Here is a 15,332-nt window from a genome sequence, read left to right as displayed (position 1 = left end):
AATGAGATTTCTCACTTACAATCCAACCCTAGACCATCATATTTCTGTCTCTAGAAAAGATCTTTCTTTGGAACTAAGGCTCTTGCATCATAGTATCACACACAATATCATTCCTCGGTCTGGTCATTTTGATGCTATTACCTTTGGTCATACTTTTCTTATCTGGGCCTTATTCACTGGTTACCTCACTGATTTTGGGTATTTGGTATGTCACTATATTGTCAATACACACAAACAAAACAACCAAGCCCTTCCTTATGGGATGATTTTTACCAAAATTTTCAAACATTTTAAAATAGATCTCAAGGGTGAAGAAAATGTTCCCTGAGACTCCACCAGTTATAGCTCTGAAACTCTGAGCCACATGGGGTGTTCATTAATTAACAATTTGTGGGCCAAGACAAAAAAAAAACCTATCTCTTCCCCTACTCCTTCTACTCCTGGCTCTACCCTTCCTAGTCCTTCCTCCCTTTAATTCTCCACTCCTACTCCTTCCTCTTCTACTCCACCTCCTCCATCTGACCTTTCCTCTTTCTCTCACAAAATTAATCACCTTGATTCCTTAGTTCAAGGTCATCTATTGGTCGGAATCGTTGAGTTAAACTCGAGGCTTAACAACCTCAATCTCAATCCACAATCCACACCAGCTTCAGACATCCCATCCTCCTCCCTCTCTGCCTCTGCATCATCCTCATCTGACCTAGCTCAGAAAGTTGATCAGTTCGCCTCCTTGGTCCAACAACTTCTCTTTTAGCAAATAGAAATGCAGCACAATATTGACAAAATGAAGATCCAGCAAGCCTAGGCCATTGAAGCTACTAAAACATGTGTGGAAAGCATGGTGATTGTAGTGTATGGGCTCAAACATCCCAATGAAGAGTTTCGCCAAATTTTCCAGCAACGTTAGTATGACGACCTCAGCGAACAAATTCACAAGTTCATGCTTTCGTTCGCACAATGTTGGTGCGAAGCAGAACCCCATCGGCCCCACAATCCTCCAACGTTTCGCTAAGCTCTGCCCCCTCTTTTTTTGCTGATGACAAAGAGAGAGAAGAATGTTAGATGTTGTTTGTCGTTTTGACTTTTATAACTGATAGTTTTTGAAAATCTAAGAAAACTTTAGAGAATTTAGATGTTGTTGATAACTGTTAGTTTGGCACAAAAAGGGGTGAAGAATAGTATTGACACATTGTTTTGCTGTAAGTGAACTATTAGTTGATGTTGGATGTAATTATTTTGTTGTGAATGATCTAATGCTAGTTTGATTTAGTTGTTAAATGTTGAATGTTCACTTTACACTAATAGCAACACAACACACTGTTTAAGTTGTATTAATCATGCTTTACTGTTGATTGTGTTTCCGATTGGCATAATAGCTTGTGATTTCATTCAATGAAATTAAAGTGATAACAGTTCACATTTGCTAATGATCCAATGCACATTGACAAGGGGAGTATTGATTTAATTAAGTTTGTTCTACTTATTCAACATTCTTAGGCATTTATATTACGTTTTGACTTGAAAATGATTTGACCATGAAGCCCTTTCTATAGGGGGAGTTTTCGATCTTGATTTCAAAATCCCTTATTTCACAGAACTCTTTGAAAAACACTCCACAAATGTCTTTGTTTTGAAACTCATATTTTGAAAACTTTTCATATATTTGTCATCATCAAAAAAATGGAGATTGTTAGCCCCAAGGTTATTTGAATTCAAATTCTTATTAATTTTGATTATCGACAAATATTTTGAACTCATTTATTCAAAATTTTCAAAATAATATTATACAATTATGCTGTAATGTTTCTAAAAGATATATGCTTCTATAATGTTGGTTTCTAATAATTTTTAGCCCCTCAAAACATGAAATTAGCATATGTATGCAAAACACTATTTATGCTTAAAACAAGTCCAAAGGTCGACAACAAGACAGTATGGGTCGACAGTAGAATGAAGTACACAATGCCTAAGTGTCGACACCAAGAGCGACAAGGGTCGACACTAAATTTCAGTATACAAGGCTCAAACAATCTAGAAGCAAGGGTCAACATCAAGAATGGCAAGGGTCGACACTAAATTTCAGTATACAAAGTTCAGACTTCTAGCAAACAAAGGGTCAACACCCAATTTCGAAAGGGTCGACACCGAGAATACTTGGAAATCACACAGAGACAAAAAGAGAAGCAAAGGGTCGGCACCCAATCTACAGGAGTGGACACCTTTAAATCTGGGTGTCAAATGACCTAACTGCCCCTTTAGATCTAGCCTGACACAGCTCATTTCTTAGCCTCTTTTTCTTATCTATGTACAGAATAAGTCATCATTTCTGATCTTTGAGCAGACCTTTCTGATATAATATCTTCTACCAAGAGTTGACTTATGAGCTTGTGCATTTAATAAACCTCCTCTTCCAAAGACTTGTTGACAACCTATATACACCCATGCTCTGATCCATATAGCTAGAAGATATCATCTATGATATGCTCCAATGGCTAGAAGATTCACCCATGCTTCTCTCCAATAGCCAGAAGCCATTAATGCTATAAAGAAAGAAGCTCTCCACATCCAAAAGACACAACTCTCCAACACAAGAACACAAAAGCATTCAAGAGCTTTTATTATACTTCACTGTACTTCCACTTTCATATCTGAGTGAGTCTTAAATCCCCTCTGTACTTACACTTTTATATCTATCTTTTGAGTTGTTCTTATTCCTTATTTTCTGAGTGAAATACTTGTCAAGTGAGGCATTTAGTTGAGAGGTTCTCAACAAATAAGAGTAAGTCCTTTATAAAAATCCACAAGCTAGGAGAAGCTTAGTGGTGTATTGATTCGATTCATAGTGAAGGAATTCTCAATGAGGTACCTTGAGGAGTGGACGTAGACCAATGAGCCGAACCACTATAAATCCTTATGTTTAAGCTCTTCTTCCCTTCTCCTTTATTTTCTGTTTTATTGATTGTCTACTAAAATTATTTACTTAATTAATTGCAATCAATTTTCTATCCATATTTTTTAATAGCCCAATTCACCCCCCTCTTGGGTTGCCTACCTGGATAACAGACTGGAACAAAAAAAGTTTGTCAACGAAAGGATACAAATATAGAGAGATTGAAATTGTTGTATTTGGTTCGGGAAACCTGTGCCGAACAAACGGTGTTAGTTCGGACATATATTACCGAATAAATAGTGGTGGTTCGGTCATAGACTACCGAACTAGATTTGGCAATGTAGACTACCGAACAAATGGCAGTAGTTTGAACATATACCACCGAACAAATGGTAGTAGTTTGGTCATAGGCTACTGAAATAGATCTGGGTAAATTGCAAAGAGGGGCGGTAGTCGCAAATTAAGGATTCGTGAGAGCCACTAGAGATGCGACTTGGGTAGTGAGGACGTGGTGGAGAGGAGCTAGAGTGGTGAGGGGGGTGGAATGGTTTGCTGGAAGGGTAACGGCGGCAGAAGAAGGAAAAGGGAAAGTGAGAAGGACAGGGGTGCAAAGAAAGAGGGTGAAGTTGGGAATAAGGTAGGGATCCAAAGAAATATAGGTGAAGATTTTGAAAGGTGGGAAGTCAAAAAAATGGGGGGTTCAGAGTAAAAAGGTAAAAGTAAATAACAACACAATGGAAAATTATCTTTGAGTTTTGCCTACCAAAAACTCTTTAACAGGTTGCCAATATTATCATCTTCTATCATCATCTTATACTACGGCTATTGTAATTAAGGTGCTATTAGATGAGATCATCATTATGCCTAATCAAATTGAGCAATTCAATTTTCACAAGACAAAATTAGACATAATGGGAAAATTTTTAACACATCCATCCAATACCACTAATCATCTAGCAATGAAAAGGGGTTAAAAAGCACAAGGAGGAAAAACTCAAAAAGAAAATGAACATTAAACTGCAGCCCACCACCACTCATGTCCATGGAAAAGTTTACAAAAGAAATATAAAAAGGAATAATGCCAAGTTGTTGAGTCCAAACAATCATAAGATAATAAAGATAACTCAAGTAAAATTCAAACAGAGGATCCAAAACTAAAAAGAAAAGTTCAAGAAAAGCAAAATGCAAATATTTTTTTTTTCCCCTCTTGCATACAAGGGACCCACACCCAAAGCCCATATTGGACCATCCATCAATCCTATTTTAAGGAGATATGGTCGGTTTGCCTAAAAAAGAGACCTACCTTGATACCTCTTCTCTTCTCCACCACTATAATCTATATTGAAGGGGAAAAAAGTCATAACAAGAAAATGAGGGTTCTTCACAAAGCTAATCAACCACTCAACAAAGAAGTTTCTTGAGAAAATTAGGATGAGAAAGAAAAAGAAAAAATGGGGGGGTAGGAAAATGGTAGGGGAAAGGAAGAAAATAAGGAGGAAACAATTTTATGTTTCCCACTCCTAAGTTTTCATTTGAAATCAAAAGGATGGATTCAAATGGGATTCAAGTTCTTTGACCTTCAAAGTTCACAATGAATGGTTTGGTCTCTGTCATAGAAGAAAAGTGGAGTGGACACCACAATGCCTGTCCTCTGGCAGGCAAAATATCCACCAAAGATCATCCACCCTTTTAACAGTTGAATGTCCTTTTCACCCAATTCTCTGACCTCCCTCTTCTCTTCCTATCTTCTCTCTCTTTCAAAAGTAAAAGCTGCTAGCTAGATTTCTTTTCCTCTTCCTTATTTTCAGTTTTTTCATTTCCTGCATTTATAAAAGAGAGAGAAAAAAAGAGAGAGAAAAAAAATTAATACCAAGAAAGAATTTAAATGAGTAGTGCTAGTAAATTGCCCAAAGGTAAAGAGCAAAAAGAGTAACTTGTATGACCAACTGCATTATGAAAAACTCTTAAAATAGAAGATGAAGAAACCAAAATGAAGGAGCACAAAACCCGATGCGTATTAACCCATAACTTTCAACTATTAAAGAGCTCAAGGGGAATAAGAAAAGGAAACACTACATCACACGATGAAACGCAAACTCATACATCATATCTAATTAAAAAGAACAAAATAGATATGCCACATAACTCAAATATAATACGGACATGTCACACAACTCAAACACAATACAAACATGTTAACATAATAATTTTTATTTTATTTTACTTTTAAATGCAAGATTCAACATGTGAGAATATATGCAAAATATATAATTTTATATAATTATATTATTTATCATACATATGGATATTTCATTCACAAATAATAAAAAATAAAATATGACACTATTTTCTTTAATTATTGTGTCCATTAAGTTATTTTATTCGTACTTATAATGTGTTCGTGTATTTAAACAATGAACATGTGTATCCTCTAAGTGTAGCATCTCTGAGTATTAAAAAAAAATGACATCTTTAAATGTGTATCCAGTGTGTTATGTGAACTGTCTAATGAGTACAAGTAGAGCTAACATAGGGTTATTCGAACCGCACAACCCGTCTAACCCGAATCGATCCGCATATAAATGGACGGTTTAGCAGACACAATGCAAGTAGATGCGGTTTGAAATATAATATGATTGCGGACTGTGAGTTTAACCCGCACCCGCAAGAACCCGCCCACACTTAGATTTTTTTTTTTTTCTTTTTTTATAGGAAAATCCTGCCTACCCTCCCGTAGGTCCAAGGCAACGCCCCTTGCAGAGATCACCATGGTCCTGTTAACCGTTCCGAGCGAGGAGACTATAACTTGGAAATTTGTCCCGACCTCCCAAGACAAGCTCCGCTGAAGTCAGGACTCACACAGCGGGGGAGTATTGACCTGGGAATTTGCCCTGACCTCCCAAGACAAGCTCTGCTTAAGTCAGGACTCACACAGTGGGAGAGTATTGAACCCATACCAAATGCTGATTAGACAACTTGAGGTCCAACCTCAGCGGGGGAGTATTGAACCCACACCAAGTGCTGATTAGACAACTTGAGGTCCAACCTCCTAACCAACTGTGTTTCGCCCAGGAGATTGGCCCGGGGGGAGGGAATTGAACATGTGACCTTCGAGTTTAAACCCCAAGCCTTAACCACAATCCCACCCACTCCTGGGTTGACCGTTGTTATTTTATTATTACATTTTAGATTAATGTAAAAGTTAATAAAGAATTACTTTTAGGTAAACTTAGAATTTTGAATGATTTTACTTTAATTGTATTGTTAAGTCGTAGATAGTAAATGAGATTGATGATCTAGTTTAGGATTTTGAAAGATGTGTTTGTGTTAGTTTATGATTTGATTTAAAAGTTTAGGATTTTGAATGATTTATTTGTGTTAAGAATTGATTTTGTTATGTTTTAAATTTTATAAATTTTAATTCATTAATTATTAATGTTGGAGCATTTTATAAAATGAGGAGAAAATAGTCCAAAATAAATATTGACAAAATGGGGAGAAAAAAAAAAGGCTCAAAAATAAATTTTTAAAGAAAAAAATCCACTCAGCAAAACCGCCCGCAACCACATGCACATCCGTGAACCCTATCCTCACAAACCTCAACTCGCATTGTAAGCGGTTGCGGGTTGAATTTTTCCCAAACCGCATACATGCAACCGGTCCAAACCGATCCAAAAACCGTTCAAAACCAAACCACAACCACCCTTAAGTACAAGTTTAAGTATCCAATACAGACGCACCATCTTCTTAAAAGTATTCATACATGGGCACCCAAAATCATCCACAATATCAACCCCATGGCCCCATGATCTCAACCACAGAAAATTTACAAAACTCGTAAAATCTTTTGAAATATGAGAGCAAGATGTTGAGCTTTCCTCTATTTTTTTGAAAGAATTCTTTTGATCCATTCTTATGTTTTAAAGTTGGTTGGGAACAGGACTGAACCTATAATCAGTCCGGACAATTAGGTGTGCACGTCTTTATCCACAATGCTCCCTCTTTAAAGAATTTGTTTCAGAATCCCCCAGTGAACAGTACACATCAGCTTAATTTGATTATTGCTAGCAATTGACACTTGAGCAAGTGCCTGGCATGGCAGTGTGGGAAACCACTTAATGTGTTATTTGAAAATAAAATAAAGGGGAAATTACAGATCAGTTGTAAGATAAATAAAATAAAATAAAATACTTATAAAGTCATGACATAGTTTATCACTTCAATTATTAAAGTAGACAAGTTTTACAATTAATTTGAAATTTATTTTGGAAACATGTGCTGAATTACAATTTCTCCTAAAATAAACAAGCAGGTTTATTTTTTTAGTCCATTTGGTCCCCACCAAAGATGACCCTTACCCTTCAATGGGGAATTTTCAAGTTTCAGCCCATGCCCTTCCATAACCAAGATGTCACTACAAATTCCAGAGAGAATTACAAAGGAGCGGAACCATTCTACCAGAACTCCTCAACTTTAAAGCAGATAACTGTACATCCATTTAGAGTAATCCAGGAGACCATAGATTCGAGTCCTAATATTTTACTTCATCCAATTTATGAGGCTAGCGAGCACACACATCTTAAGTATACACTCCTGGGTGGGTCTAAAGGACCATACCTAAGATCGGTTCTTGGTTATCAACATATATGCATATTAGAGTATGCCCGTACTTTCAAGCACACTGTAAATAATATTAGAATTAAAATATAATTATAATTCCAACACTGTTTAAATTTTTTTTAATCTGATAAAATTACAAATTTATTATAAAATTTTGGAATTCTCAAAAAATTCCTAGTGGACATGTAGGATAAATTCAAAAACAATCTTATTTTCTTATATAGATATTAAAGATTCATATGAGGTTTAAATTTACGAAGTCTATCAAGTATTTAATATATTTAAAAATAATAATTAATTGTTCAAATTCATTTAATTTGTGGACTAAAAAATTCATTAATATAATCTCCATTACACACAATAAAATCTGGCTCCTAATTTTGGGATCGCAGAATTTTTCATATAATATGAATAAAAATAAGTGGACAAAAAGAACAAAATAAAAAAAAATAAACAAATAGAGAAAAAAATAAAAATGAGAGAAAATAAAAAAAATAAAAAGAAAAGAGAAAAAAATGTGAGATTATAAGATCATAGAAGGATGGGATAGAAAAGGAAAAAGTAAGAGAGAGAAACGGAAAATTAAAAATTTACATGTAAGATATTTTTTAAAAAATATATCTCAGTCATTGTTTTATAATTTGAATAGATCTGAGCCGTCCAAATATCAAATGTATGTAGAATAAATTCAAAAACTATCCTATTTTATTATATAGATATATACAAAGTAAAAATAAAAAGAAACACATATAGAAGCACTTATCTATTGACGAAGAGTAATGCTATTAAACAATAGCTCCAATATTTATACCGACCATGATACACCAATAACTTCACCTCTTAAATTAAATTGTAGTGACTGCTATCTTCCATTAAAGTCAAAGACACTAGGATCTTAATAAATTTTTTCATGAGGTCAATTTAGGAAATGTCAAGGGGCTTGAACTGACGTGTCAGCCCATGCAAACTGCCACATGCTCAGGTGTATTTCTCGCTTCAAAAGGCCAAGGTACATTTTTCCAGCTAAGATGGAAAGCAAACAAATTAATTTTCTACCGTAGACTAAGACAACAGGACCTCCTTTTCAGGCTATGGACATGTCTTTGGGCACCACAATGATATAGGATACCCTCCCCAATGACCATAAGCCCCAAGGGCCCAAAAATTGACCCTTTGGCATATTCTAATCTACCCAACAAATTTATATGGTAGACCCATATGTACAAGTACTTCTAGGTAAGGTGCAAGATTTATCATGCATGTAGTGGGTGTATATAGAAATTAAATGGATGTACTTCTAGGGATGTTTTCGCAAATGACTACAAAGCCCTCATTCTTTTCTAAGAATCAGTGTCGGTAGGCCGACAAGGTGGGTTTCTTCCCTACATCATCCCTCAAAATTTCTGATTAACAATTACAGCAACAGAAAATTCTAATGTACACATTCTTTCATGCTGCGTTTGGTTGGGAGATTTAGAGAGAAATTTAAAAAAGAAAAGAGAAAAGATATGTAAAACTAGATGAAATAGAAATATATTTTATTAACATTTTAACTACCTTTTTCATTTCTCTTTTCAAATCCCTATTTAAATCCTCCAACCAAACACAACATAAAGGGGTGTACTATATGCACCTCTAGTTATGTTATTTTATTTTTTAATTATGATATTATTTTAGTTATGCCTCATGTTGTATTTAGTTACGATAATTTTTTTTTAAATTATGACTCAAAAAATATTAAGTTATACTATTTTTTTTTTTAATTATAAGGTGTATATAATACACATCATAGTGTTTTCCTACAACAACAACCTGCTGTCACTGAGTTTCAACTAAAAAATGACAACACAAGCCCACGGGTACAAGCAGACAATACCAACATCCTGTGATTATGATTCATGAAATCCATATATTCAAAAGTATATAAAGAGATTACATAAAGAAAAATAAAAAGATATCGGTTACATGAGTTGTTACAATTATAAAAATTGAGCTGGGGCCAATTTGATATGAGCAAAGCTTAAGTTAGATGTGATGAGTGATAAAGATCATGTAATGTGACAATACCAATCAATGCACGGAACTATATAGAAACAGGATTAAAACAAAAGCATACCATTTTTTTGTTTTTTTGTATTTTTCTGTTGAGAATTGTCTAGGTGGATCCAGGGGTGGGAGCTTGCTTGAATGCAACAGTGGGAGCTATTCTGCAACTCCTCCTCTGATGCTCCAGCACAAGCTCTCCAGCAAACCAATCAAGTTTATCGAAATTGCTCTGTTCTGCAATTCGCTTACCACCAAAGAGCACAGATTCAACATTCTTCTGCTTCAGCATTTCGTCGGCTATTCCCATGAGCATCTTTACGTTGCCGGAGCTGGGGTCTGAGTCAACATTAGGCCCGCAACGTCCCAAGGTGGATCCATTTGCCTGTCATGCAAAACCGGAGACAAAAAATGTACTTAGAGGACACACGAGCCATCCAATTAGCCACTTAAAAGCAGTTCCTATTAAATTGATATGCTACAGTAGTGTTAAAGGCTCAACAAACCAAGTCGATTTAGAAGCCCTGGGGAATCATAACTCAATCAACTCAAAACAATTAAAAGAAATTGTAACGATATACCACTGCGCACCACAAAAAACTAAAGCCTAGGAGAGTTGTCAAAATTGCACGGTATTGCCATTGGTGAATTCACTTAGTTCTTGAGAAATAGGCTGAAAAAGATATGGCTTAAAACTAACTTCAAATAAAAAATTCAGGTAAATTACTCCATGAAACTTTGATAAAAATTATCCTTCTCCTTTACCATTAAGAGGTTGTCATTTTCCAATATTATACTTCATCCTATTCTTTGCTAGTTTTCCCTCTGTAGTGAGATTTCTACATGGTAATTTTATTTATTTGTTATTCTAAGGCCTCATTTAGGAACATATTATTTTAATAATTTTTTAACTTTTTACAAAAAAATATGCAGAAAAGTAAAGAAAGTGATGTGACAATTTATAGTGATTTTTTAACTAAACTATATAGTTGACAAACGAGACTTATTATTTTATAAATTGGAGGGGACCAAGTGTGTGGGTCTGAACATTTGGCAATGTTTGGTGTGAAAATCTCTCTGCCTCAAGTTCTTTTACTACATTGGAAATAATGCATCCAGCATATAGAGATGACAAGGCTAATAAAATCTCTGAAATGCTATGAGAGAGAAACTGCCCTTTTATTAGGTTAAGTGGAAAAGGGTGGACCATATCAAAAAATGGTAGAAATCCCCCTACCTTTTTTCACAAGTTTAGTTGCCTAACATAAGGTAGTGAAAGAATAGCAAAGCCAGAAACCAGAGTTGCCTTTCCCTTTTGATGGTTATATATAAACATCCAACCGGAGTTCTAAAATCAGTATCATCAAGCCTTCCAGTTTAGTAAATCTGTTTTATGGGTATTTCAGCTGTTAGAAAATGTAAGCCCCAATTTTCCAAGCTTGACTATACATAGAACACATCATATTCATTTCAAAAAAAAAAAAAAAAATCTCTGAAAACTACAATCAACATACATACATACAAAAATAAAAACAAAAAACATGGTCTGATTTGACCATTTTAATAACATTAAAAAAGAAAAGAATTTCTAACACAGATCAAGTTGTTAGATTCTTGACATAATGGATTTTATCCCACGTTCATCTATCACTTTACTTCGTTCAATCAAGCTTTTAACATAGTTCCTTAGCAAAACAACAATACTTCACAAATTAAAAACTAATGGTGAAAAGTCAAAGGGATAATTTTTTTTTTTTTTTAGTATTATCATGCAAACTTATAAAGAGGGTAGTTAGGTTTAACAAACTTACGCAACCCGTGTAAACACAAAAAACAAGAACAATTTTGTTCATGTTTGTCACTTTCTGAAATGACTCTTTCACCAGAGTCCATTACTCTAGACGACTAGTCATTAAAATAATACTTAATTAGAAAAATGTCAATTTCTAATTATTATGGTGAACCCCAATCACAAAATTAATATAAAAAAAAATGGATAGTTCACATCCAAACAGAGGTAGACAAAATAGGAATCATAAAAACATAAAAAATTAGATTAGTAATTTGTAATTTGCAAACACCACATGAATCATGAGATTGTTAATCCAATGTCATGGTATTACTCATTTACACCGTACCAAATCAGGCAAAAAATCAAATTTTGCAGGAAGTAGTTTAGGTGGAACAACAGGAGTGGTCATAAGTCCCAAACAAACCAAAATTGGTTGGTTGAGTACCCAATGCATCACGAGGAACGCCATTACTCTTAGGTCATGTTTGTTTGGGTGGACATGAGCTTGGGATTGGACTAATAGTCCAATAAAATTACTAATCCAATGTTTGATTAAACAATTAAAGTACGGACTAATTATTTTAAACTTGACTATTAGTTAAGATAGGATACATAATCCAATGAATTTGTACCCCTAGAACTATTAGTCATGGAAATGCTAATCCAATCCGCCCAAACAAACATGGCCTTATTGGCTTAGCCTACCTGCCTGCGTACTTTTCCAGTCATCATCTTCTAGTGGTAGTGCGTGTCTGCCCAACACCCACCCCACAAAAAAACTCCTGAACCTAATAACCCCTCTGCCAATCGATTGGAGATTAAAAAAAAAAAAAAAAAGAAAGAAGATCCTTTAGAGTTTTTTTTTTCCTAAAGTGATGTGTTGTATGGTTGAGATTTAATGACAAGTCACATCAATTTTTTAGCATTAAATCTCACCCATACAACACACCACTTTAAGAAATTTAAAAAAAAAAACTCTAGCACTATGTTTGGTAATTTAGGAGAGAAAAGAAAAGAAATGATTACTTAAGTAATAAGAGAAAAGAAAAGAAAAGAAATGATTATGATTTCTCTCATTTTTGTTTGGATAAAGAAGAAATAAAAGAAATGAAATGATTGTGATTTCTCTCATTCTTGTTTGGTTAGGTTTCATTAAGAGAAAAGAAAAGAAATTATTTTATGTTATATTACCAAAATAACCTTTTTATATTTTCAATCATTTTATTTCTTTTATTTTTATAGGGACAAAATAGGTATTATGAAAATAGTAGTTTCATTTCTCTCCCAATCTCTCCACTTTTGGGAAAATTGAAAATGAGCCTCATAAGAGAAATGAGTTTCTCTCCATTTCTTCCCATTTCTTCCCATTTCTCTCTACTTAGATTATCCAAACAAATAAGAGAAATGCATATCATTCCATTTCTTTTCTCTTCTCTTCAAATCACTCAATCCAAACATAGTGTAGAAGATCCTTGGTGCTCCAGTTCGCCCTACCACCAATGCAAAAAAGACAAAAACTCTCCTCAATTCGTCTTTAGCAGGCACCAGCCTGGCTACCGCTGTCTCATGCACTCCAAACCAAAGTGGCAAAACAAAACCCAAACGTCGTCCCCAATGGAAATAAAGCCACTACTCATAAATGTATCATGTTACCTATATGATACAATAATGTTAAGAGACTATAAGAGAATGACCAAAAAAATTTCATAAATGTCCGAGATATTTGTTAGAATTTTTGATCAATCAGTAGAGTGTCTGGCATTTCTCCATATGATACGATAGTATGATATATCTATTTATTAAATGTATTCGGCGCATTTTAGAGGAAGGGGCGTACGTACCTGGATGCGGACGTAGTTACTGCTACGGCTTTGACCGAACGCCATCGACACGGCGTGGTCCACCAAGTCCGCTGAGCCGTCGCTGGAGATACGAGCCATGGGTCGAGCCCAGTCCTTGGCCTTCCAGCGCTTGACTTGCTCGTAGTCGTAGCTTCCTTCAAGTAGCTGACCGGTTCCTAGTGAAAGTACCAAAATGTCCTCCACTCCTCGCACGAACGGGAACTCCTGCTTGTTGTGTAGCACGTGCGTGATTGCCGCCGCCGTTGGGTTGCTCATCGCCAATCCCCCGTCGACCGCTAAGCACAGGGTCTGCCCATCCACCGAACTCATCGAAACCGGTTCAAACACTGCCGGTTCAGCCGATGTAGCCCGGCAAACCTCCCAGAGCCGGAAGTCGAAGCTGTCTGTTTCCAAAGCATCGGCTCGCGAGAACACAAAGGAAGCCGAGCTAGAGAGATCGTAACAGGGTATCAGAACCGGCTTCAATGTGTCTTTCAACGTCAAACTCCTTCCGCTGTCTATAAACACCTCTTTCATCGATTTTTCCAGACCGGCCGTCGATGAACCGGTGGCGCTGCCTGAACGGCTGCGTAAAATTTTCTTGATAATTTTCCCACCGCCGGAACCTGAACCGGAGGATGAACGGTAAAACTTCTTTCCTTGCGTAGCCAGAAACTTCCACGTGTCCTCCGCTTGGAAAATCGGACGGCTGTGGTCTTTGGTGCCGAAGAGCATCGCCGTGAAAATTCCTCCGACGCCGGCGCCGGCTGCGACGTCGAAGTAATCGGCGATTCTGGCATCTGGATTCCCCGATTTTGTCCTCAGAGCATTTTCGAGGTAGGCTAGGGCTTTTCCTGATAGAATGCTTCGCATTCCACCACCGTCAATGCTGAGTATGCAGATTTTGCCCCTCTGGTTCTTGATTGATTGGACTCCGTTATCGGTTGTCGTCGGAGTCGATAGTCCAGACTTCGGTTCCGTCTCCGGAGGAATCGGCTTCGGAATCCACAGCTTCTGGTCGTCGTAGCCGAAGAGGAATTTGCTTTCGAGGATTGAGAAAATCTCGTAGCTGAGCTTATCGGTGTCGATGCTCGGCTCTTGCATTTCGGATTGGTTACAAGCCATTTCTCAGCACAATCTTCTTCAACAAAAGTGCTTAAGGATTTTCCGAAGCGTTTTCGTATGGTCCTCCTTCCTTCAATGCATGAGGCTTTAATGGCTAATAATGCTTTTGCATTAATTTCAGATACAAATAGCTTTCTTCATCAAGTGATTGTAAAGATTTTGTCCTAATCTTTCTTTATACAATCTATTGATTGTTTTCACCAGATATATACACCACCACCCTATACATACATATATACTTGTTGTCCCTATGGGGAATATATCTATATTACTCAATTTGGTATTAAAAAAAAAGAAAAGAAAAAAAGCTTTACCTCGAAACTACTCCTGTCGATTAAATTTCGAGCAGAAATTCAGAGTGCCTTCATTTGAAGACGATGATGTTAAACAAACTCATCATCACTCCCATTTCACAACCACAAAATCAAGCAAATTTGTGCCCTCAATCTCAACAAAACAAAACTCCAATCATTACCCATCTAAAACAAACAAGAAGAGAAAATGATTAAATCCTCAGCTTTCTCTCTCTAAGTTTCTCTCTCTCTCTCTCTCTCTGTGGATATGCAGAGAGGGCGCCAAGGATATAACATAAACAAAACAAGGCAGACGAGGAGGTAGGCATGTCTGTTTTTAGCTTTATAAAATATTAAAATGTGGATTAAACACAAATATCCTACACAAATATAAATAAATCAAAGGATAAATTATTAATATGTTTTAATAGTTGGAATTAATTTTTATTAAATTTTATTAAAAATAAATCTTAGTAAAATTATTGTTTAAAATAATTTTTTTGTAACGATTTTTTGCATGTTTCTAAAATTAATAATTAGTACTTTTTTTTGTCACGATTTTTATAAATTATCGTTAAAACTTATAATTAGTAATTTTTTTTGCGACAAATTTTTTAAACTGTCGCTGAAAGTTAAAACTTAAATTTCGTTTGTTCTAGATTTTTGGTTAAAAAATACAAAAGACAAAATTGATTACATAAGCTAATAAAACAAAAATGTCATATTCA

The 15,332-nt window shown here is 35.6% G+C and overlaps 1 protein-coding gene and 1 long non-coding RNA gene across 4 annotated transcripts; both read right to left on the bottom strand.

Annotated features, from left to right (window-relative positions):
- Positions 1-3,874: 3,874 nt before the first annotated feature.
- Positions 3,875-14,966, bottom strand: LOC114292092 (patatin-like protein 6). 3 transcript variants are annotated; one of them, XM_082882892.1, is made up of 3 exons: positions 13,187-14,966; positions 9,627-9,938; positions 3,875-4,710 (listed from the first exon to the last, which is right to left on the bottom strand). In XM_082882892.1, exons 1-2 carry the CDS (start codon positions 14,309-14,311, stop codon positions 9,666-9,668), a joined length of 1,398 nt encoding a protein of 465 aa, XP_082739018.1. In that variant the 5' UTR covers positions 14,312-14,966; the 3' UTR covers positions 3,875-4,710; positions 9,627-9,665. The 3 variants fall into 3 exon arrangements, with proteins under 3 accessions (XP_082739018.1, XP_028091805.2, XP_028091804.2); XM_028236004.2 differs by lacking the exon at positions 3,875-4,710 and having other exon boundaries at positions 9,384-9,938; positions 13,187-14,532; positions 14,626-14,919; XM_028236003.2 differs by lacking the exon at positions 3,875-4,710 and having other exon boundaries at positions 9,384-9,938.
- Positions 10,591-12,192, bottom strand: LOC145797004 (uncharacterized). Its single transcript, XR_014337886.1, has 2 exons — positions 12,033-12,192; positions 10,591-11,818 (listed from the first exon to the last, which is right to left on the bottom strand). It is a non-coding gene; the product is annotated as an uncharacterized LOC145797004 (long non-coding RNA).
- Positions 14,967-15,332: the final 366 nt, after the last annotated feature.

Source organism: Camellia sinensis, chromosome 8 (assembly GCF_055761805.1).
Source record: "Camellia sinensis isolate YWXY chromosome 8, ASM5576180v1, whole genome shotgun sequence".
NCBI lineage: Eukaryota > Viridiplantae > Streptophyta > Magnoliopsida > Ericales > Theaceae > Camellia > Camellia sinensis.
This window is presented reverse-complemented; position numbering and strand designations above follow the sequence as displayed.

What these genes read in the sequence shown, in the direction of transcription:
- LOC114292092 (XM_082882892.1), bottom strand. Translation starts at nt 14,311, where the DNA reads ATGGCTTGTAACCAATCCGAAATGCAAGAGCCGAGCATCGACACCGAT. An exon ending in GTAACTACGTCCGCATCCAG is followed by an intron (nt 9,939 to 13,186) that starts GTACGTACGCCC and finishes TTTGCATGACAG; the next exon opens with GCAAATGGATCCACCTTGGG.